At 39.4% G+C, this 23,019-nt stretch overlaps 1 protein-coding gene across 1 annotated transcript in view; it reads right to left on the bottom strand.

Annotated features, from left to right (window-relative positions):
• Window positions 1–23,019, bottom strand: part of LOC137335255 (brefeldin A-inhibited guanine nucleotide-exchange protein 2-like) — a 103,007-nt gene that overhangs the window by 27,683 nt on the left and 52,305 nt on the right. The window contains exons 13-24 of the mRNA XM_068000533.1: window positions 20,516–20,624; window positions 20,112–20,313; window positions 17,031–17,142; window positions 15,889–16,094; window positions 15,678–15,762; window positions 15,351–15,522; window positions 14,159–14,310; window positions 12,551–12,679; window positions 11,038–11,196; window positions 8,021–8,159; window positions 6,244–6,340; window positions 1,859–1,899 (exon numbers count right to left, since the gene is read on the bottom strand). Coding sequence (XP_067856634.1) covers window positions 1,859–1,899; window positions 6,244–6,340; window positions 8,021–8,159; window positions 11,038–11,196; window positions 12,551–12,679; window positions 14,159–14,310; window positions 15,351–15,522; window positions 15,678–15,762; window positions 15,889–16,094; window positions 17,031–17,142; window positions 20,112–20,313; window positions 20,516–20,624 — 1,603 coding nt within the window. The remainder of the gene's footprint in view (window positions 1–1,858; window positions 1,900–6,243; window positions 6,341–8,020; window positions 8,160–11,037; window positions 11,197–12,550; window positions 12,680–14,158; window positions 14,311–15,350; window positions 15,523–15,677; window positions 15,763–15,888; window positions 16,095–17,030; window positions 17,143–20,111; window positions 20,314–20,515; window positions 20,625–23,019) is intronic.

A 23,019-nucleotide genomic window follows, 5' to 3' on the forward strand; every position in this document is an offset into this window, starting at 1 on the left:
TTGATTTGCAACTGACTGTTTCTGCACGTCTCGCCTATTCTGTCTTTACCCTCTTCTCCTAATATCTCTGGCTCTTTCACAAGTTCCTTTACTAAGACTCAATTTCTATGTCTTACCTCTGACAAACGTATTTGCTTGGGGAAAGGCTGCCTGGAGTTGCAGCAACATACGATGAAAGAACACCTGGGGAGTTAAAGCTGTGGGATTAGATCAAGAAAGAATGTGGTGTCTAGGAATATTTGGGGCTAGGGGGTGGAAGGGGTTGAAGCCTGACACCTAGCAAAACTTCAGGTGGAGGTGGTCTGGCAGCACTGGGGTTGACAAGTCAGGGGCTTCACAGGAGGCATGTCTGACAGCACTTGGGTTCTGGTAGCAATGAGAAAAAGAAACAAAGATTTGCTTTTATATAGCACCTGATCACATCTCTGGAAACAAATCAAAGTTATTTACATTTGTTGAATTATTTTTCAAGTGCAGTCACTGTTATGGAGGCCAATGCAGCAGGCAATTTGCACACAACAACATTCCAAAAACAGAAAGGGAGATGAATGACAAGTTATTGTGTTTTAGCTGGTATTGGTTGAGGGAAGAATGTTAACTGGGAGAACTTCTTGCTCTTCTTCAAAAAGTGTTATGGGATCTTTAGCGAAGCCTTGGTTTAATGCCTCATCCAAAAGACACCACCCCTGGCAATGCAGCACTCCCTCAATAGTGCAGGGAAGTGTCAGCCTAGATTACATGCTCAAGTTCTGAAGTAGGATTTAAACCCACTACTTTGACAAGAAAAAGAGACAGCAAGAGGTAGGACACCAACAGAAACAGAATAGGAAAGTAGCAGGTTCCTTTGTGCACATGTAGAAGGACTCATCATATGGTTGCTCCTTGGCATTGTAATCTATCATACAGCAAGAAGACTCCTGTGCATGCACAGTTTGTAAATTTCGATCGGGAACATGGAGAATAAACTGCCCATGTGGAGACAGCATATGTACTCGGAGTTCAGGATGCTGAGAGCCCTGTTGGGTGCATGGTGGTGTTGTTGGAAGAGGCAAAAAAAATGTTGGAATTAAGTTCATGTAGTGATTTCTTTTTGAAGAATTATGTTCATCAATGTGTTAGGTGAATACAACATAGTGAGTTGGAAAAAACATAGCAGGCAAAAGGACAAACAAATTAAGTAATTTATTTGGTCAGTTTTGTGATGCTTGTTGGTTTACCAATGGCAGCTTAGGACAATTAAACAGCCATTTGATTCCACAGTTTTGCTCTGGTTACTTGTACCTAAATAGTAACTTGTGCTCACTACCTGCTGAGTGAATCGAACTGCTTTTGATTCATTCACATATTTCAGATGAGGGAGTTAATGCTGGGGAATGCAAATCTGCCCCATTTCAGGCAGCATTAACCATTTCTAGGTTAAGTATAGTACAGCAAGTGCCAAATAGAGCTTCCAACAATATACCCACTCCCAACATTAGGAGAGTGCCCGCAACAGTATGATTTTTTTTCCCTGCGGACTCTCAGATTGCCAAATATTGTCAAATTAGAGATAGTTCTGTGTTGTAAGCCAATGCCCACTAGGAACTGAATGGAGACCACCCAAACTCATTTCAAATAGGACCCTTAGAACCAGAAGACAAGATATTTATCCAATCAGTCTGGGTTGGATTTGAACCCAGGTCCATGTCCAGGGGATGAAAATTAATTTCGAACCAATTGCTCACCCAATTTCATAATTCACTTAACCATTTGAATTGTGGTTATTTGAGCTAATCATGTGTCAAATTGCTCAGTGTTTGTTCTAAATACAATATATACACACAAATATAAATAAGATGGATAGCATTCAGAAACATACCAATAGCATTTCCATCTAGTCTTGTCGATCCAGTGAATATCCTGAAATTAAAACAGCACAGGAAAGATTACTAACTACTTAGCAAAATTTGTTATATTAAACAGAGAGTCCCAAACTGGGGTGCACTGAAAGTGCACATCAGTATGAAGCACGCATAACCAGAGTCCAACAGCTATAACTGACTTTACCATGGCACCATATTCTCGATACATAGTGCATATAAAGTATTGTTTTCTAATTAGTTTGAATAATCAATAAATTATTCAAACTATCATTGCAATCCCTGCAAACATAGGAATTGTTTTTGAACAATTTCATCTTGGTATTTTGTGCATCATTTTTTGTTTGAATGCATGGGGTAAAAAGTTAAAGTTGCAGTATTTCTTATTTATTCATTAAATGAGTTATGCCTACACATTATTTTGATGATCTAACATTCAATTATTTACTAAATATACACAAAATTAGAACATCCCAAACCTGTGCAGCTTCCTTGTTAAATGAGGATTGAGTGCATTATCAGCAATGTATTAAACTTGTGCTGTACCAATGCCAGCTCATTCCGATTAGCTTTCAACCAATGCAAATGTCAATTGCCAAGCAGATGAATGAGAGATCAAAACAGATTTAAATTTAGTGTTAACACCCTTCCTTAGAATAGTATATGACGACATTTAACTAGTTGTGTACAGAATGTAAGGAATATGTAGCAAAAAAACAAGTTAATTGGGTGAGGGCGGGAGGGAGAGGAGTGGATGCTGCAGTGGGTTACACACTGGTCTCTCACTTCAGGTACCAGAGTTCAAATCCCAGATTGGTGGCTGGGTGTAAGGCTATAAATTAATTTGGGCAGTCTCAATTCAGTTCCTAGTGGGCATAGACCAAACATAAAACAACTGGCACTGAATTGCCAATTTTATTTAGAGGTTACAGGATTGTTGGGAGGGCAAAATGCCAAAATTTCACACTAGATCAGTGGGGGATGCTCTTCTGTGGCTAGAACTGTTGGAGAGAGGCTTTGCTATACTTATGACAAAATACCAAGATGAAATTGTTCAAAAACAATTCCTATGTTTGCAATGATAGTTTGAATAATTTATTGATTATTCAAACTAATTAGAAAACAATACTTAACCTGAGTGTGCTTCATCCTGATAGTGTGTGCCTGAAATAAAGTGTTACCCACTCTCAACCAAAAAAAAAACTTTTTTTTTAAAGTTAAGTTTATTGGTTAATCATTTGCATTTCTACTTAGTACACATTTAAAATCCAAATTATTATAGCCTGGAAATTAGTGTTGGTGCAAGACTACAAAAATACTGTTGCTTAAAAATGGGAGAATCACAGAATGGTTACAGCACAGGAGGCGGCCATTCAGCCCGTCGAGTCCGTACCGGCTCTCTGCAAGAGCAATCTAGCTCGTCCCACTCCCCCACCCTTTCCCTGTAGCCCTGCAAATTTTTTTCTTTCAAGTACTTATCCAATTCCCCTTTGAAAGCCACGATTGAATTTGCCTCTACCACCCTTTCAGGCAGGGCATTCCAGATCATAACCACTCACTGCGTAAAAAAGATTTTCCTCATGTTGCCTTTAGCTCTTTTGCCACTCACCTTAAATCTGTGTCCTCTGATTCTCGACCCTTCTGCCAATGGGAAGGGTTTCTCTCTATTTACTCTGTCTTGACCCCTCTATCAAATCTCCTCTCAACCTTCTCTGCTCTCAAGGAGAACAATCCCAGCTTCTCCAGTCTAACCACGTAACTGAAGTCCCTCATCCCTGGAACCATTCTAGTAAATCTTTTCTGTACCCTAAGACTTTCACATCCTTCCTAAAATGCGGTGCCCAGAATTGGACACTATACTCAAGTTGTGGCCAAATCAGTGTCTTATAAAAGGTTCAACATAACTTCCTTGCTTTTGTGCTCTATGCTTCCATTTATAAAGCCCAGAAGCCCATATACTTTTTTAACTGCTTCCTCAACCTGCCCTGCCACCTTCAAAGATTTTTCACATATACCCCCAGATCTCTCTGTTCCTGCACCCACTTTAGAATTGTACCCTTTAGTTTATATTGCCTCTCCTCATTCTTCCTGCCAAAATGCATCACTTCGCACTTGTGTTAAATTTCATCTGCCACGTGTCCGCCCATTCCACCAGCCTGTCTATATCCTTTTGAAGTCTATCACCATCCTCCTCATTGTTCACTACACTTTCAAGTTTTGTGTCACCTGCAAATTTTGAAATTGTGCCCTGCACACCCAAGTCATCAATATGTATCAAGAAAAGCAGTGGTCCTAGTACCGACCCTGAGGAACACTTCCTGTCCGAAAAACAACTGTTCACCATTACTGTCTGTTTCCTGTCACTTAGCCAATTTCATATCTGTGCTGCTACTGTCCCTTTTATTCCATTGGCTTCAACTGTGCCGACAAGTCTATTGTGGCAATTTATCAAACACTTTTTGGAAGTCCATATACACAACAACATCAACCACATTGTCCTCATCAACCCTCTTGGTTGCATCAAAAAACTCAATCAGGTTAGATAAACACTATTTGCCTTCAACAAATCCATGCTGGCTTTCCTTAATTAATTCACACTTGTCCAAGTGACTGTTAATTTTGCCCCGGATTATTGTTTCTAAAAGCTTTCCCACCACCAAGGTTAAACTGATTGGCCTGCAGTTGCTGGGTTTATCCTTACATTTTCAATTCTCCAGTCCTCCAGCACCACCCCTGTATCTAAGGATGATTGAAAGATTATGGCCAGTACCTACGCAATTTCCACTTTTATTTCCCTCAGCTACCTAGGATGCATCCCAACCGGACTGGGTGACTTACATACTTTAAGTACAGCCAGCCTTTCTAGTACCTCTATCAATTTTTAGCCTATCCAGTATCTCAACTACCCCCTCTTTTACTGCGAGTTTGGCAGCATCTTCTTCCTTGGTGAAGACAGATACTATGTACTCAATTAGTACCTCAGCCATGCCCTCTGCCTCCATTTTGGTCCCGAAATCAGCCCCACCCCTCCTCTTATTCCCCATTTACTATTTATAAGCCTATAGAAGACTTTAGGTTTCCCTTTTATGTTAGTTGCCAGTCTATTCTCATACGCTCTCTCTGCCTCTAATTTCCTTTTTCACTTCCACTCTGAACTTTATATATTCAGCCTGGTCCTCAATTGTATTATCAACCTGACATCTGCCATACGCCCCCTTTTTCTGCTTCATCTTACTCTATATCTTTCATCATTCAGGGAGCTCTTTATTTGGTTGCCCTACCTTTGCTCCTCGTGGGAATGTACCTGAACCATCTCTTTAAAGGCCCCCATTGTTCGATTACAGTTTTGCCTGCCAATCTTGGATTCCAATTTACCTGGGCCAGATCCTTTCTCAACTCACTGAAATTGGCCCTCCTCCAATTAAGTATTTTCACTCTAGATTGCTCCTTGTCCTTTTCCATAGCTAATCTAAACTTTATGATACTATGATCACTGTTCCCTAAATGTTCTCCCACTGACACTTGTTCCACTTGACCCACCTCATTCCTCAGAATCAGATCCAGCAATGCCTCCTTCCTCATTGGGCCAGAAACACACAGATCAAGAAAGTTCCCCTGAACACGTCAGAAATTCTTCCCCCTCTCTGCTCTTTACACTATTACTATCCCAGTCTATATTAGGATAATTGAAGTCCCCCATTATCATTACTCTATTGCTCTTGCACTTCTCCGTAATTTCCCTGCAAATTTGTTCATCTATATCCTTCCCACCAGTTGGTGGCCTATAATTACAGTGTAATGGCACCTATACTGTTTCTTAACTAACCAAATAGATTCTGTCCTTGACCCCTCCAGGACATCCTCTCTCCAGCACTGCAATATTTTCCTTAATCAAAACTGCCCTCCCCCCCCCAACTTTCTTTCCTTCCCTTTCTTTCCTGAACACCTTGTACCGAAGAATATTTAGTACCCAATCCTGCCCTTTTTTTGAGACAGGTCTCCGTTATCGCCACGACACCCATGTGGCTGTTTACGCCTGCAGCTCACCAAATTTACCATGCCTTGTGCACTGTAGACCCATCTTAGACCTCCTTTTATTCACTCTTAATCTGATCCCACCTTACTATTTCTTACTCTAGTGCTCCCAATCCTTTGTGCATCTTGTTTCTCCTTTCCAATGCTACATCCTGGTGCTCATCCCCGTGCCAAATTAGTTTAAACCCTCCCCCACAGCACCAGTGAACCTCGCCATGAGGACATTGGTCCCAGCTCTGTTGAGGTGCAATCCGCCTGGCCCATACAGGTCCCACCTCCCCCAGAACTGGGTTGTAGAGGACATGAATCTCTGAAGGGGGCTCAGTAAAAATTGAAGGTTTTTTTTTACCTGTCCACTGCAACAACTACACTCTGGGAGCTGGTCTCTCCCACAGATTCTTGAATACTGGCTATTTGTTTTTTATCCACAGTGCCACCAAAGGTACCTGTAACCCAAAAAAAAAACAAAATTACAATAATGCACACTTCGGAGAAGGGCAATTGCTGGTTACCCATCCCTAATGTCTCCTTCCCTGGCTTGGCATTTATTTTCCTTACACCTCTGTCAAGTACTTTGGGACATTTGTCTGTTAAATGCACAATAAAATGCAAGTCTTTAATCCATTATGTTATAAAGCTATCTGATCACTTTCCTGATGGCTCAGTAGGCATTCATTCTTTGACAAGTGTGGTATGAGTCATACAGACCAAGAATGTCTCAAGTTCAAACCCTACCCTGATCTTAGTGACAACACACTCCACTGGTTTGGGCTGGGGGCTAGGTGGTAGAGGAGGAAAAGAGAAGGAAAATCAGCCAGGGTTTTCATGCATGATTGGTAACCAGTAACCCCTTGCATACGTTTGGGTGTTCAGTGTGATAACTGCATCAGACTTTGCAATATTCCTGGTGATCAAATGGCCTGCTGCCACTGAACTTCTAGACTTGCATATGAAAAATGACTATTTTGGCAAGGCACAAAAGGGCTGCTGGCAACTTTTGCACCTCAATCCAGCAAAATTCACTTGATTCAGGAGGAAGAAGTCAAGTCCCGAGGAGCAGATATTTTGTGCAGAATTTACTCAAATGGAGGATCACAAGAGAATGATGAGTTATGGATAGTATTCTTGTTCATGAGGACAGGCTATAGATGAATTTTGTACAAAAGGTGTTTCTCGGTATGAAAAATCGTAACAAGGAGTGAGTCCTAATAAATATATACTACCCTTCATAATGTTTAGCATTAAACAATTCAATGAAATACACAATGATAAATTCTGTAATACAATGGCTAAACAGTAATTCAGTCTTAATACAAGTCATTGCCTTTATTCAATAATCAAATCAAGTATCTGAATAGGCACAGTTCTAAAGTGTAAAGTTTGCTGATAATCAAATACACATTTGAAGTACAGTACTGACTTTCTCACTTCCTGGAACTTGCAGCTAAATTTAAAAAGACAATTTCCTGTTTACAAGTGATACTGAACCAGCCTAATTTCTTGAATGCAACAGTACAAACGGACAGGGTCAGAGACTACTAAAAAGATGTATTTACCCTGTGACCGTTATATGAATTTTATACATAATTTTAAAAATAATTAGCTGTTACTCACTCGCAGCAGATCTTCAATCTTAAAATATATGATGAAATTGGGATAGTCGTTTTAGTTGTTACGAATAGCTTTTTAAAAAATGAATAGTATGACCATAAAATGCATGATGCAACTAAATTGAATCCTCACCAATAAAAAGCACCACAAAAACGCTAACTCTACAGTTGTGCTGAGGAATATATTAACACTTAAAATGCATTCTCATTGTCGTCATTACGTTAAGAAAACAAACCTGCTCTAAATAAGTTAGTTGCTACTTCTTCATTTATCTGATTAAATAGATACGGTACCCAGCTTAAAGACTTAGGTCAGCTTATTTCTTTGACTTCCATTACTGCTGCGTGGTAACTAAAAATCAAAACATGAAAATGCATTTATTCACAATCTAAAAGTGTACATTTTAAAACATTAGCTAATAATCTGCATTTGCTTGCAAATAATTCAACAAAACATCTCAAAGTATTTGATGCAGCTACACAATAGCTTATCCATGGCAAAGTTGTTCATTTTACCTAGTCCTAAGAATTCTTCTCCAGTTCCAGAACTTCCACTGAATCCATCTTTAGCTCGTAGAGAACCTGAAATATATTTAGTCTTGACTCCTGTGCCTATCAACTGTGCTAGCTCCAGCTGGCTAATGCACTTCAGGATCTGGAAACGAAGATTAGAAAAACAAGAAGTTTTTTTTTTTAAAAAGGTGCATTATTTGGAATTTTTGCATTTGTTACTTGCAAAATTTTGTGAATCATTGCATTTTGAATATGACAAAATGTTCAGTTCTGTTACTAATTAAAACCTGAAATGGACTTGTGCAATAAAAAAAATATTTTTGTTTGTGGTTCAGTAAAATAGATGAAGCCTTAGGCTAAAAGTCACAAATGTTAAGGGGCAAAATCCAGCTGTGGGATAAGGTGCTTACTGTCAGTTAGGTTTCACACTCAGGCTAACTCCAAATGTTTCAAAGCATTGGCTGAGGAAAATAACTGCCAAAAGTGGCTTTTTTCAGTGCAAGATAAATGATTGTAAGCTCTCATCAAAATCTACAATTTGGTTGACTTTGGCAAGCAACAATCTAAGTTTATGAATGAGGCATGCTTTAAAAGATAAACAATGCGCTTTGAATATAAATCAAGCAGAATGTTGAAGTTACGTCAGAGCCGTGAAAAAGATGCAATATAGATTTAGAGGGATCAAAGGATACAGTTATGATGAAAGGCAATAAAAATTAGGGCTGTATTAACTGAAGCAAAAAGATTGAGGAAGCTTTCATTTTTGGGATTTTTTTGTCCTTATTCTTGATAGTTTGGCTTCTGTATTCTAGATGACTCCAAGTTGAGTCTTAGCTTCATAAAGCCTTGAGAGTATCTTCACTGAACACAATAACAAAGATAAGTTTTTGATACGGAGTCGAGGATCACCGACAGAGGACTGTTCTGAAAATTCACTTAGCTATGGATTTGTCCTGTGCCTCTGAAGGAACTTTCTTCCATCTTGAAAAAGTAGCTATTATTTTGTACTGGACCTTCATATATACAATTATTTTTGTTGTCTTATACTGCAGGAGATAGCTGGCTTGATCCATCTCTGAAGATTCCAAACCAACTCAATGATTTGAACACTTGAACCTGCTTAAATATGCTTCAAGCAGCTGCAGGGGCTTGTTGGATTTAAATAAATAATTTATCTCCATTCACGCAAATTATCCCGTCACACAAATAACTGAACCTAGCAAAATATATTTGAATTATAGAGCTTGGCTCCTCCCTTGTGCAAATTTGCCCAGTGAGAACCAAATGAAGCTTTGCAACATTTGTATTCCTTTAGTATTGTGACTGGTTTAAAAGGGACCACCTTTAAGCAAAAAAACAAACAAAAATGCTTCAATTTTGTCACTGAGTGAGGTGATCAATAGAGGCAGATTATTTTCACTGGTTGGTGAATTTAACTAGAGGGCAAAAGCTCAAGATTAGACTAGATGCATAAAGTGTGAAGTTGGAAGAATTTCATGCAAAGAATTATTAGGAATGTAGAATGTACTACCAGAAATGACTACTGAAGTCAATCACAACATTTAAGAATGAGTTAAATACTTGAAAATGAAAATATCTGAAATTTCAGCACAGAGAAAGGCTATTTGACCCATTGTGCACACGCTGATGCTAGGTTCACATCAGAACTATCTATTCTGATCCCATTTCCATGCTCTTTCATAAGCTTTAATATTTTTCTTCAACTATTTTATCTAATTCCCCCTTCAATGCTGTGATTGACTCAGCTTCAATGGCCACTTGCGATAATGCATTCTTTTTATTTGTTAAAGAATCTTGCATCTGTATGCAGCATCAACTTTTTCCTTTACCAATTGCAATGTCTATATTTATAATGGTAACTGCAAATGTAAACTTGTCACATCCTAATTATATCCCACACTCCCCAGCAGGGGCATTGCACTGCCAGTACCTGTAAGAAAGTATGATTACAGCATAACAAGTTTAGAATCGGCAGTTTCCATTATTAATGTGGTAATAGGAATTTATATTTGGAAAATAAAAACAAGGACAGAATGCACAACCAGGGATTGAATTACATCTAATAGCACTGGTCTAATTTTCTTCTGCCCTCTCACCCCACTTCACCAGAAGACTACATTTCGTCTCGACTCTGTGCAACTATTTCATTCCAATAACCCTTGGTAGGAAAACAATTCTTCAAACTAATTAGTTTATGCTGCTAGTACTAATGCTAAATTTATGCCCCTTAATTGTCGATTCACCAAGCAGTAGAAATATTGTTTCACTATTTGCCCTCTTAAGCCCGTTCATAATTTAACAATTCTATTAGAGACCCATTTAACCTTCTCTGAATACAGCCCTAGTTTTTCTAAGTCTATCATAGCTACATCCTCTCATCCTGACATCATCCTAATGAATCAAAACTGTACCTTTTTCATGGCACCAACACACTTTCTATAAATGGAGTGCCCATAATTACACAATACTCAACTGTTGCCCAATCATCTCCTTGCCTTCGTATTCAATATATCCATATATAAAATGCAGAATCCCATTTGCCCTTCTAAGGCTTTTCCCACCTGAAATTCTGCTTTCAATGATCTGTGCATCTGTCTGGAAGAGAGGTCCACATGCAGTAGAAGCAGTGTGTGAAGCTCTATTACTGACACTTTCTCCTGATGTTTCAGATTGATAGAGAATACTGAACTACTAGTGGCTCTTGTGACACTGTTCCAGTTATAACCCTAGAAGATTAATAGCCCAGCTGCATCATTCCATGTTAGAAAGGGGGAACGCTGGCAAGGAGGAGGCCAACCCCTCTGCTTCATATTAAGGACTATGAGTATGGGCAGGGAAATGATAGAAAAGTTAACAAATTTGGAGCTGATTCTATGAATTTGAAGTGCATGTACCATGCACTGTATGAGGAATCTTTCTACATATTTATTTCTACTCATTGAAGTGTTTGTTGAATTGGTCAAAGAGATTTAAAGAAAACATTACATCTCAATATTTACCTCATGCCAGGAATTTCCAAGGTAGTTACCATCAGTGTGGGCCACAGTAATAAGAGTCTTAATAGTATCTATGTTCTTCTGCTTCATTTCTGTGATGCCAGAACTTGCTGTCAATAGTGTAAAACGGGCCAGAGCTTGAACATAGGCATCTCGTTCAATCTACAAGAATAAATTAGTGGCAGATTTTATTTTACTTCAAATGTAAGGTTAGCAATGCAATAATCACTATATGTTGCACCGTAAATACATTAACAAACATTTCTGCTGAGCATTATGAAAAAAATTCACAATTCCACATGAATTTTATTCTATTTTGGATCTATTTTTCCATGCCCATTATTAACAGCCTGCTTGTCCGATATCCAATCCTGGATTAGTCATAATTTCCTCCAATTAAACACGGGGAAGACCAAGGCCATTGTCTTTGGTCCTCATCACAAACTCCGATCCCTCACCACCAATTCCATCCCCTTCCCTGACCACGGTCTCAGACTGAACCAGACTGTTCGCAACCTTGGTGTCCTATTTGACCCTGAGCTGAGCTTCCGATCCTATATCTTCCCTATCATAAAGACCACCTACTTCCACCTCCGTAACATAGCCCATCTCTACTCAACCTTAACCCATCTGCTACTGAAACTCTTTACTGAAACGCTTTTATTACCTCCAGGCTCGACTATTCCAAACTTGAGTTCATCCCAAACTCTGCTGCCCATATCTTAAGCCGCATGAAGTCCCATTCACCCACCACCTGTGCTTGCTGATCCACATTGACCACCAACGCCTGAAAATTAAAATTCTTACCCTAGTGTTCAAATCCCTCCATGGCCTCATCCCCTCCCGATCCTCCTCCACCCTTATAACCCTGACAACTCTGCCCTCTTACACATCCCCCACTCCCTACGCTCCTCCATTTGCAGCCTCCTGTGCATCCCCAATTTCCTTCGCCCTTCCACTGGCAGCTCTGCCTTCAGCTGTCTAGGCCCCAAGCTCTGGATTTCCATCACAAAACATCTCTGCTGAGCCACTCATTTAAGAACCTCCTTAAATTTTTGATTCCTGTATCACAAAATAAAAATACTGCAAAGCCATGTTTTCAAGTTATTCCTCTACATATCTTGGACCAGAGAACTTTACAACACAGAGTAAAGCCATCAACCTATCATGGCTGTGCCAGTTTTTTTTCCTACAGCAATCCAAAGCTAATCCCATTGTCCTGTTCTCTCTATCATCTGTTTCAAATGTTTATCTACATATCTTAAAAAGATGTAATAGTCTACTCTACACCCTAGGAAAACATTGCCGGTGCACAATGTTGGTTGGGATTATGTGATACAAGTCTTAGAAATGGAGAAAAGAAAAAAAAAATGTATAAAAAGTCTTGGCTCCTATAGGAATTACAATAGGATCTTTTCTATGTTCTGAAAACACTGTGCAAAACTTGAGATCCAAAGAAACAGCCTACAATTATAAATGAACACAGCATTCAAGCGGAGGACATGTAAATACATACCTGCATGCCAAAAATGCAGGCTATCCGAATTGCACATCGGATGCCTTCTAGACAAAGAAAGGCCACATCAGGATCATCACAGTCTTGCAAGCCAACACTGAATGCTGCTAATAGTGGTGTCCATGCCAGCTGCAAAGAGAAATATACATCTGTTGAGTGGCATTTTCTGTCCTTCACAATGTCCGGTACATCAACTCAGACTTGAAAGCATAGTCAGTGAGAGAAACAGGTTCAAAACAGTTATTGCAAAACTAAGTGTCCATTCTGTGCTTTACGAAATAAAATCTTGGAAACCAGAAAGATACTGGGCCGGACTTTGTTGTGAGTGGCGAACTTGCACTTGCCCATATACTTCCTATGAGCTTTTGCATGGCAAGTTACTCTAAGTTAGAGATCCATTCAGCACAGCACACTCCACAGGGCATCTGGGACCTGTGTGAACAGGGCAAGCATCTGTGTATCTCCTTAACCAGGTTGAAGAATTGTTAATGAGCAGTGCAAAATCCGAACCAGGAAGTGTAAGTTAGAAGAGTGAATTTGCCAAATCAGGTGCAGTAAGCAAAATAAAAGAGAGGGGAAGAAATATTGCATTAAGAGACAGATAAAAGAGACAAAGAAAATGAAAAAACATTTTTTTGAAATGTCTAACAATAATTAAAAGCTGAAGGAATGAGGCACCACACTTGTAAATGAATTTTCAGTGCCCGAGAGGTTGTTTGGCAGCAATCAAGACTTATCACACCGTTAAAAGGGTGCTTACACTGGAATGGACAAGCCCTAACTTTTTCTGGATAGTTTAGTTCATATCTACAACGTCAGTGCAGGAACTTCATGCAGTTCAATTCATTTGAATGGTGAGTCAGCCAGCGAGATGCCGTTTTCACACAGCTTTTGGAGGAGCAGGGTATTTCGGGCAGCAACTTCCCAATTTCTGCGAACGTGTGGACGCCAGAAGTTACTGTTCGATTTGCACATTAATAATGGTGAGCACTGTTGGCCTCTCTGTTATTTTTACAACACAATCCGGCCCAATGTGATGCAATAGTACAAAACATAGAATACACATTGAAATATTTGCACCAGTAAAATGAATCACATTTCTCCTCTAAAACGGGGATCAAATCTGCACTCCAGTCTCTTATGTGTCATCTGAATCAAGTAAGTTTTCTGCCCTTATAAAAATAAATCTGGTGTTTTCTCTGACAATTTCTCTACAGTTAGCAATGAAGGTAGGTAATATGCTACCAGGCTTCAACTGGTGTTGTATTTGAAGCATCTACTCGTAGAATAGACCGTGGTGACTCAGCCTTGTATTTTCCACCGTTTTACAAGCGAAGCAAATAGTCTCAGCACGGTACCTTACTGCAGCACACCCAAGACCAAGTAGTTATCAAGTGAGGAACTTCAGATTCAAAACGATCATTTTACTACTCCATAACAAAGAACAATGGGAGAACAACATGTATTCTACATCCCCAGTCAATCGCGAGCTTTCCTGGGATTGCTTTCAATCCCATAGTCACAGCAGTCATTGCTTTGAATAACTTTGATAATCCCAGTCAGTCATGTTACTGGGGAAAAATGATTGAGCTTTGGCAAACAACTTACTTTAAACATTGGTCTGACGTGATCAAGATGTGTAGCACTGGTAAATGGTGCCTTTGCATGACTCACTGCCTCCATCAAGACCTTGGCAGTTTTTGCCATTTGCTCCATCTCAAGATTATACAGTAGCCTTCGCTGTTTCTCAGTGGCGACACCTACAGACCAAGACAACATCAATCAGTACTTATCCATTTTCATTTTATTTTAATGTCAATTAAATTCAGATAAAAATGTCTCAGACATTAATCCAATCAAAGGGTTCAAATATTATTAACCACAGGTGTAAAACTCAAGCCATCTGAATCCCTTAATTGAATTACCATCTTAGACTCATCTGGTATTGATAATAAAATGGAGCCCATTTTTGCATTAAAATGTCAGTTGTTTTTAGTGTTGATGCTGAATGCCTGTAAAGAAAATGTAGTGACATGTGACCTACAACTTATTTGTAGTATTACGAAGTTAGTTTGGAGGTTTCCTAATTACTCCATGAGTACACAGCGGTCAGTGGTTAAGAAAATCTCATTAAAGGATAACCAATCTACTTGATGTGCTCCCATTCTTGACCAGCAACAAGTTAGAAATCTACTTTATGTCTGGTAAGAATGCGTACATTGAATATATCTTCTGAAGGCCCTTATATGCAAGACAAAATGAAAGGAGCTACAAGTCACTGAAAATCTTACAACTTAGTTGGCTTATCAACCAAACTTTTGCTTTATGTAATTTGAATCATCTGATTCACATATTACTCTCTCCAGTGGACCAATGTCCAATACTTGCATCACTCGGGCACTGGTCATTTTTAGCAGTGTATTTGTCTCTAACCTTTTTGTGCTGTGCCTGCACATATAGCCACTATATCTTGTCTTTTGATGAATACCAATTTAGTTTCAGGTCTTCAGCCCCCAAGAGAATTGTGAATGAAGATGAAGATGAAGAGGACTATTAGTAGCTTATGTGGCTTTAATACAGCACACAGAAAAACCAAGAGGTTTATCTGAATGCAGATCTATATATAGCACACCTTGGATCAGCAGTTCAGGTCCATTGGCAATATTCCGAAGATCTACCAATGACTATGACACACAATAAACACTCCTTTTTGGGAAGTTTACTAAAATATAAGTGCAATGTGTGCCACATTTAGTGGCCAGTCTATTGAAACTGCTGCAGTTAAACATGTCTGACTCACTTGGTTTAGTGGACTTTGGTGTTACTGAAAATTCTTTTGTCTCTTTCATGGCAATTTTCTTCCCTGCAATCTCATCATAAATGGAAGACAGGTATTCTTCTGGCAGATCTTTGCTGTCATGGATCCCACGATTCATTTTAATGTACTGCTCTTTGGTCATTTTATTCTTTACCTGTTCAATACATAAGGTAATGTAAGCCTTGCAATAGCACTTCAAGACAATGATATTTTATCTGATTCTTGAATCAAGTTTCTCAATAAAACCTTAAAGGCCATCAGTGTTAATAATATTCAGCTCACAGAACATTTTCTCCTGAACTAAGTTACCTGAGGGCTGTGCAGATCTGTTGTCAGCATTATAATAGAGTAGGCCAGAACATATGCCGTATCAGCACTTGTAAACAGCGTCTGTCTGGGTAAAGAAGCAAAAAATGCATTATTTAATGAAATAAATGCCTAAAACTTCAAAGTACAATAACTTTAAAACCATACCCAGTTCTCATTTTAAAATGTATTAACAGTTTACTTTTTGAATTACCCTTGATTGCACTCCAAATATCTAGCTGCAAATTTTTCCATGAGTCGGTCAATTTTCTGCGCCTCCCCAGGCAGGCGAAATCGTTCAAGATACATACGAAGTGCTGACACAAAATCCTTCTCACAGAAATCCAGTTGGTCAACATAAGTATACATCACCTCTCTGTTGAATTTGTTGTTCTCCCCAAGAAACTCACCCACTTGAGTCTGTGAAAGTGTGCAAGGACATTCAGTTACTCTAAATTAGGTTACAGTTTTGGTACATAGGTTAAAACATTCATCCGAAGTATACAATACAAAAACAAATGTAAATACAAAAAAGTGAAAAGGATAATTCCTTCAGTTCACAGTGAATCTAAAGATATGCTAATGTTGGAGTAATTAAAAGAATACTCCAGGATAAAGGTCCTTCAATCACATTATTGTTACTTCAAATAAAAGTAAATTACGTTAGGGTGATGCAGTGCATTGGAGTTCATATGAAGAGGGGGAGGGGTCGGGGGAGATGGATAAATCGATAAGGAGGCATATTCTTCAGGTGACTAGTTCAGATAATCCCAATCTTAGGGTCCTACTCAGGAGTATGCATTCTTGTAAAATATGCAACAGAAGCAGCACAGGACACCCATTCACTTGGGCTGTCAGATGATTCTCACAAACCAAACTTCCTCCCCACCCATTCACAATTAAATGAGACCATCAAACTGAATTACAGACTTGCAGCTTACTCAACATGCATCGATAATCATGCACTTAATCATGGTACAAAATATAAAATACGTGGGAAGTGGAGTTTCAAAAATGTTTTCCACTTTACTGATACTTTTAGATTAACTTGGGATCAATACAAATAGTAGCTGTCTAAAGTTTCTTGTTAGGGCAAGCAAACTTAATCCTAACCCCACAAGGTCTACTAAAGAACAGATGTGTTATGATTAATAATAATAAACATATTATAATCTGAGGAAAAAGAAAACTTCCTGTATTCTATAATTTGCCCTATTTTACATTTTAGGATACTGGTCATCATGTTTTTGGCAAAATGCACAGACAGAAATAACTAGAAATGGAAGAAACACTATTGCCCTTGAGGAACGAATATAGAATTTTTATGCATGTCTCACTAATTAATATAAATCTTACCGAATCTAATCTTTCTTCCTGTTGAAGAAACTGTGCAATGTCTTCAGCTGTTGTGCCCAACATTCCTTGTTCTTGCAAGTACTGTATACCTCTCTTTGGTTTCCTGTTGAATCTGAAGACAAGGTTTGAAAATATTAAAATTTGAGAGATAAATCACCAGTAATAGTTAAACAAAACATATTGACCAAAAATAAAAATAAAAAACAAATCTCAGCAGCTATCTCACGTCACAAGGTCAAGAGGTGCAAATAGCTGAAGAATCAGCTTCACATTCAGGATGCTGCAGCTCGTTGATGCACAAACATATGGCATGATGTTATAGATGGGTTTATATCTAATTCCCCACAAGATTGTCTCCTTATTTCTTTACATTGGCGAGGTGCTTACCATGCTTATTTTATTTGGGGGTGGGGGGGGGGTTTAAAATACAAGAAGGTGACACATCTTAAGCTATTTTCTCCCACCTCTCAGTGATTGGTCACAGAATGACACTGTGGTGTTATTTCAGCAGGTCACCGTCGTCCTTTGGCAACACTGTGTGCTAACATTGGAGGTTCTGATGCAATGCATATAAATTACAGGATGATTGACATCACTGACATTCTACAAGAGTGACTGAAATGCAGATGCATAGAATATATGTTATATACATGAGGATGTCACAGGATTGTTTATTTGGAGATAAAAATCATTGACATGAACTTGATGCTTTCAAGTTGCAGCTGCTTGTCAGCTTACTGTACATTATGATGCCAGTGCAACAGTCAGAACATACTGAAAGCTGAAACTGTTCTGATAAAATTTCAGTAAATAACCAACAACTACTATATATTGCATCAAAGCAACCAGGTGCAAATGTTTGTGGCTCATTCTAAATCACAGAAACTATATCACAAGAGGCTATCTGGCTCATTGTGCTTGCACTGATGCTAACTCCAACTAGAACTATGTACTCTAATCCCAAATCCCTGCTCTTTCCTTGTATCATCATATATTCTTGCTTTTCAAATAATTATTCAATTTCTTTTAAAATGATTTTACAGCCACTTGTATTTTGATAAACCTCTGGTTGGGGGGGTGGGGTGGGGGGGAGGAAGTTTGTCTAATCTTCCCCCTTCATTCATCCAGAGGCAATCCTTAATTTATGCCCTCTCGTTAGCAATATGCCAACCAGTGAAATCAATCTTGCACCATTTGCTCTAGATCTCTCCATTTATCCACTCAAAAAAAGAATGGGATCACTAACTAAACTTGAAACAGCAATTAAAACACATAATACTTATCTATCTATCCATATCTATTTGGTTTGAGATCCACAAGTATAAATTTGCCACCTTGTGAAAATGAGTTATAGCAATTTTAAAAAATTGTGTACATAAAAATCAAAAACATGGTCAATTTTTCATCAATCTACTATAACCCATTTTCACAGGGTGGCACAATATACTTGTGGAATTTTCAAATGCTGAACAATAGTTCTGATTTACATATGCAGATGATACTATTCAACTCAATTGTGTTGGCTTCAAAAAAGTATTAACCTGCTCAGTGCTCACACTGCATGTCAAAAGTGTACCTGCATTATTTACACTGTACAACACTCTAAGACTGATTCATAGTTGTTCAAAGTTTACATTTTTGTTCCAGAACAGGTAATTGATTACGGGTCAACTAGCACCTTTAAAAAGGATTGGATTGGTACCTGTTGTGGAACAGGATTGCGGATTAATGAGATATTAACAAAAGAGCTTCATTTTTTGAAGGAAAGGTTGGGGAAATAAAGGTAGTGTCCTAAAATAGGGGACCAACATATGAGCCGGAGTGAGCATTTGGCTTAGCGGCACCATTCACACCTTGGAGTTAGGAGATTCAGGGTTTGAAACCTGTTCCAGACAGTCCCAGTAAGCAGAACTCTGGCTCTGACTCTAAATTCTGGGTTGACATCCAACGGGCGTAGGTGGTCCCCCACCCACCTTATCATATGGGTCGTAGGAGCCAATAAAACCATCCCATCATACCAGACTAATCACCCCATCAGCTGGTATAAAGATGGTAACATTCATGTCATGCCTGTCAGACTGTTAATCAGCCAGAAAATCCTTCACACTATTCTCACCTGGGGAAGCGTGCGAAAATACGAAAACATGTGGGCCCAGAATTTTCTGAAAACTTGCGGCGAAACGACAGCGTACGTTTGGCACAATGATGATTTTGGGTGAGAGACATGATGGAAATTCGGGTGTAAGTGACATTGCACTACGCCCTAATTTCCTCAACCTTTTACGCCTATTCTACAAAACATCCGCTGAAACCCTCCGCCACTCATGAATATAGCTCTGCCCCCCCATGCAGAAGTGAAGCTCACATGAATTTTGCTGAATTTATGCCAGTTAAGAACGGGCTGTAAATTAATGCCTAAAATTTTAGGTGTAACAGGTCCTAAAGTCATTTGTTTTTTTAAAATTTCTCCTCACAGACCCAAAAAATGTATTTTCTCTATCTTGAAATGCATCTTTATGGCATCACAATGATTTGCATTCACTAAAACATTGTGTGCCTAAATTATGGTTTGATGCTTTCAAATTTTAATTTTCACACAAAAAGAGACTTCAAGAAAGACGATAAGAGTCAGTTCAGGACTTTCCTCAGGCCTCGATTGTCATGCTAAATTCCACTCCTTTTATGCTGGATTTTATGTTCTGACATATGCTAATAATATTCTCAGTAAATTTCTGCACAACTGAACGATAACAAGATCAGCGTAAATTTCAACGTAACTGGCCAATTACACCATTTCAGGAAATTCTGGGCCGTGGTGTGACAGAGAAGCTGTGATAGAATAATCATGCACAGACTCTGGATGGAGCAGGCTTGGTGGGTTAAATGGCCGTTTCTCATTCTTCCCTAAAGTTGATAACTTGGTTGATCAAATTCTTTGTTCGTAACCTCAATTTGCAGCCCTCAGCAGCAGAAAGGGTAGTGGGCAATATGTATATATGAATTTGATAAAGCTCTGCAAAAACAAAAGGGCAAGCATGACAAAATATTCAAATCTACACATTTTTATATTTGAGAACTCACAAATCTATTCCTTGCTCTATAATATCCTTCTGTTGCTTCAGGACTTCAAATTGCTCAGGATCATCTGCTGCTGATGTCTGTGCACTGATACTCCCAACGCCTGACGATATTGTGGAGTCAAAGGAATTTGTACTTCCTCGTCTGCGTGTAGCTTCTGCAAGTTTGCCTTCGCTGTTATCTTGTTCGGATGGCTTCTCTTGACCTGCACATTCATTTAATGAGAAGGGGGATATTTCAGCTGCATTATTTGATAATTCCAGCTTGAGTTTAGAAATTGTTCATCACTTGTAAACATGATTAAGTCTTCGTAAACATCAAAGTAAATTAAATTTTTAGGTTTCACCTATTATTACATTACAAAACAGATACCAGATAAAATATTCACACATGCTTTGCGATCTCACCTAGATTAGTCTGAAGGTTTGGATTTACATATAAATCTTTACTCCATTCAACCATGCATTTTAGGATGGAAACCAAACATTCCAGTCCTTTCTTTCTAAGACTCAGCTCCTGAAAAGGTAGATAAACAGCATTTCCTCAGTTGGATACATTAGAGTACACAGAAAAAGACAAATTAAAACTGGAACAAAAACCATAATCTCTGCTCAGTGTTTCAGCTTTTTGTACTTGTTGTGGGCAGGATATATTTAAATGAAAAATGATCCGTGTTTAACTTTTTTTTATTTCAAAGGATAGTTACAATTTCAGTGAGTTACATGAAAACTAGCTACCTTCAGTGCAAGTTTTTTTCCTAGAGAAAAAAAAACAAACAATCACAAGTTCTCCACAGCCGCAATTTTTTTCCTCTTAAGACAGTGTTTATGCTTCAATCAGTGCTAAGTTTCCGAATGAAAAGCTCAGATGAGCATGCTCAGGAGTAGCAGAACAATTGCTCTAACTTCAAATATATATTTTCAGACCTCTATCTTAATCACATCTGAACTATACTGGGAAAAAGCAGGTGAAGCTGACATCTAGAAAGGCCAATCGTAAATGGAGAATGATTGAATCTCTGGTCTATGCTGAGTCAGCTGATCTCAACGAGGACAGGGATGACACAGCCCTCTTGGGTTAGGGAAGGGAATACAGAAACCAGGGTTTCCTCCCCAATTATCCAGTGATCCTGGCTAAAAGTGAGTGTGTGTGGATATTGGCAGGGTATTCGACTACAGAGGCATCACAGCTGAGCTCATTATTGCTCTAAGAGCTCAGCTGTGATGCCTCTGTAGTCGAATACCCTGCCAATTTTCCACTCCTGAGCACAAGGGTTAATTTTAAAGCCCCAAATACCAATAGACTGATATCAGCTAAAAGTGCAGACCAGAGATTGAAGTGAGCATATTCGTACTCACTGACTTAACCTGCTGAGCCATCAGGTGAGTAGACCTAAAATGAAATTTAACCTATGGAGGCTACAAGCAATGTTTACTTTCAAGTAGGAACCCACTGACTGTTTAAAGACAATTATAAAGTATAGTTTAAAAAAAACTAGAGGCATTGTACGGCCAAAGCAGGAGTAGGAGGGCATAAGGTCTTACCCACTGAGCAAGTTCCTGTTCCGAGCCAGATTGGTCAATGGGTGGAAGCTCCAAAACAGTAAAATAAGACTTTGAGGGTATCAGCCTCAGCTTGATGATACTATTTTGCCTGAGACACAAGCTTATGGATTCAAGCCCCACTTGAGAGACGAAGCACATAATCTAGGCTGACATTTCAATGCAGCACTGGGGGAGTTGCTGTCTTTTGGAAGAGATCCATAGGTTAATCTTCATTAAGGCCTACTCACCTGATGGCTCAGCGGGTTACGTCATTGAGTACGAATATGCTCGGTTCAATCTCTGGTCTGTTGCTTTAGCTAATAGCAGTCTACTGGAATTTGGGACTTCAAAATGAACCTGTGTTCACATCCAAATGAGGTCCCGTCTGCCCTCTCAGATGGATGTAACAGATCCAACTTTACTATATGAAGAACAGCTGGGGGGGGGTTCTCCTGCTGTTGTCGCCAACATTCCTAAGGGGACTGGTATATAAAAGTGAGGAAGCGATGCTTCAGTTGTAGACAGCTTTGGTCAGATCTCATCTGGAATACTTCGTTCAGTTTCGGGCACTGCACATCAGGAAACATATCGCCACTTGAGATTCACCAAAATGATACCAGGGTTTAAAGGGTTAAATTATGACAACAGGTTGCATAAACTTAGCTTGTATTCTTTTTTTTTTATTCGTACATGGGATGTGGGCATCGCTGGCGAGGCCGGCATTTATTGCCCTTCCCTAATTGCCCTTGAGAAGGTGGTGGTGAGCCGCCTTCTTGAGCCGCTGCAGTCCATGTGGTGAAGATTCTCCCACAGTGCTGTTAGGAAGGGAGTTCCAGGATTTTGACCCAGCGACAATGAAGGAACGGCGATATATTTCCAAGTCGGGATGGTGTGTGACTTGGAGGGGAACGTGCAGGTGGTGTTATTCCCATGTACCTACTGCTCTTGTCCTTCTAGGTGGTAGAGGTCGCGGGTTTAGGAGGTGCTGTCGAAGAAGCCTTGGCGAGTTGCTGCAGTGCATCCTGTGGATGGTACACACTGCAGCCACTGTGCACCGGTGGTGAAGGGAGTGAATGTTTAGGGTGGTGGATGGGGTGCCAATCAAGCGGGCTGTTTTGTCCTGGATAGTGTCAAGCTTCTTGAGTGTTGTTGGAGCTGCACTCATCCAGGCAATTGGAGAGTATTCCATCACACTCCTGACTTGTGCCTTGTGGATGGTGGAAAGGCTTTGGGGAGTCAAGAGGCGAGTCATTCGCCACAGAATACCCAGCCTCTGACCTGCTTTTGCAGCCAAAGTATTTATATGGCTGATCCAGTTAAGTTTCTGGTCAATGGTGACACCCAGGATGTTGATGGTGGGGGATTCG

This window comes from Heptranchias perlo, chromosome 19, assembly GCF_035084215.1.
Source record: "Heptranchias perlo isolate sHepPer1 chromosome 19, sHepPer1.hap1, whole genome shotgun sequence".
Classification (NCBI taxonomy): Eukaryota; Metazoa; Chordata; class Chondrichthyes; order Hexanchiformes; family Hexanchidae; genus Heptranchias; species Heptranchias perlo.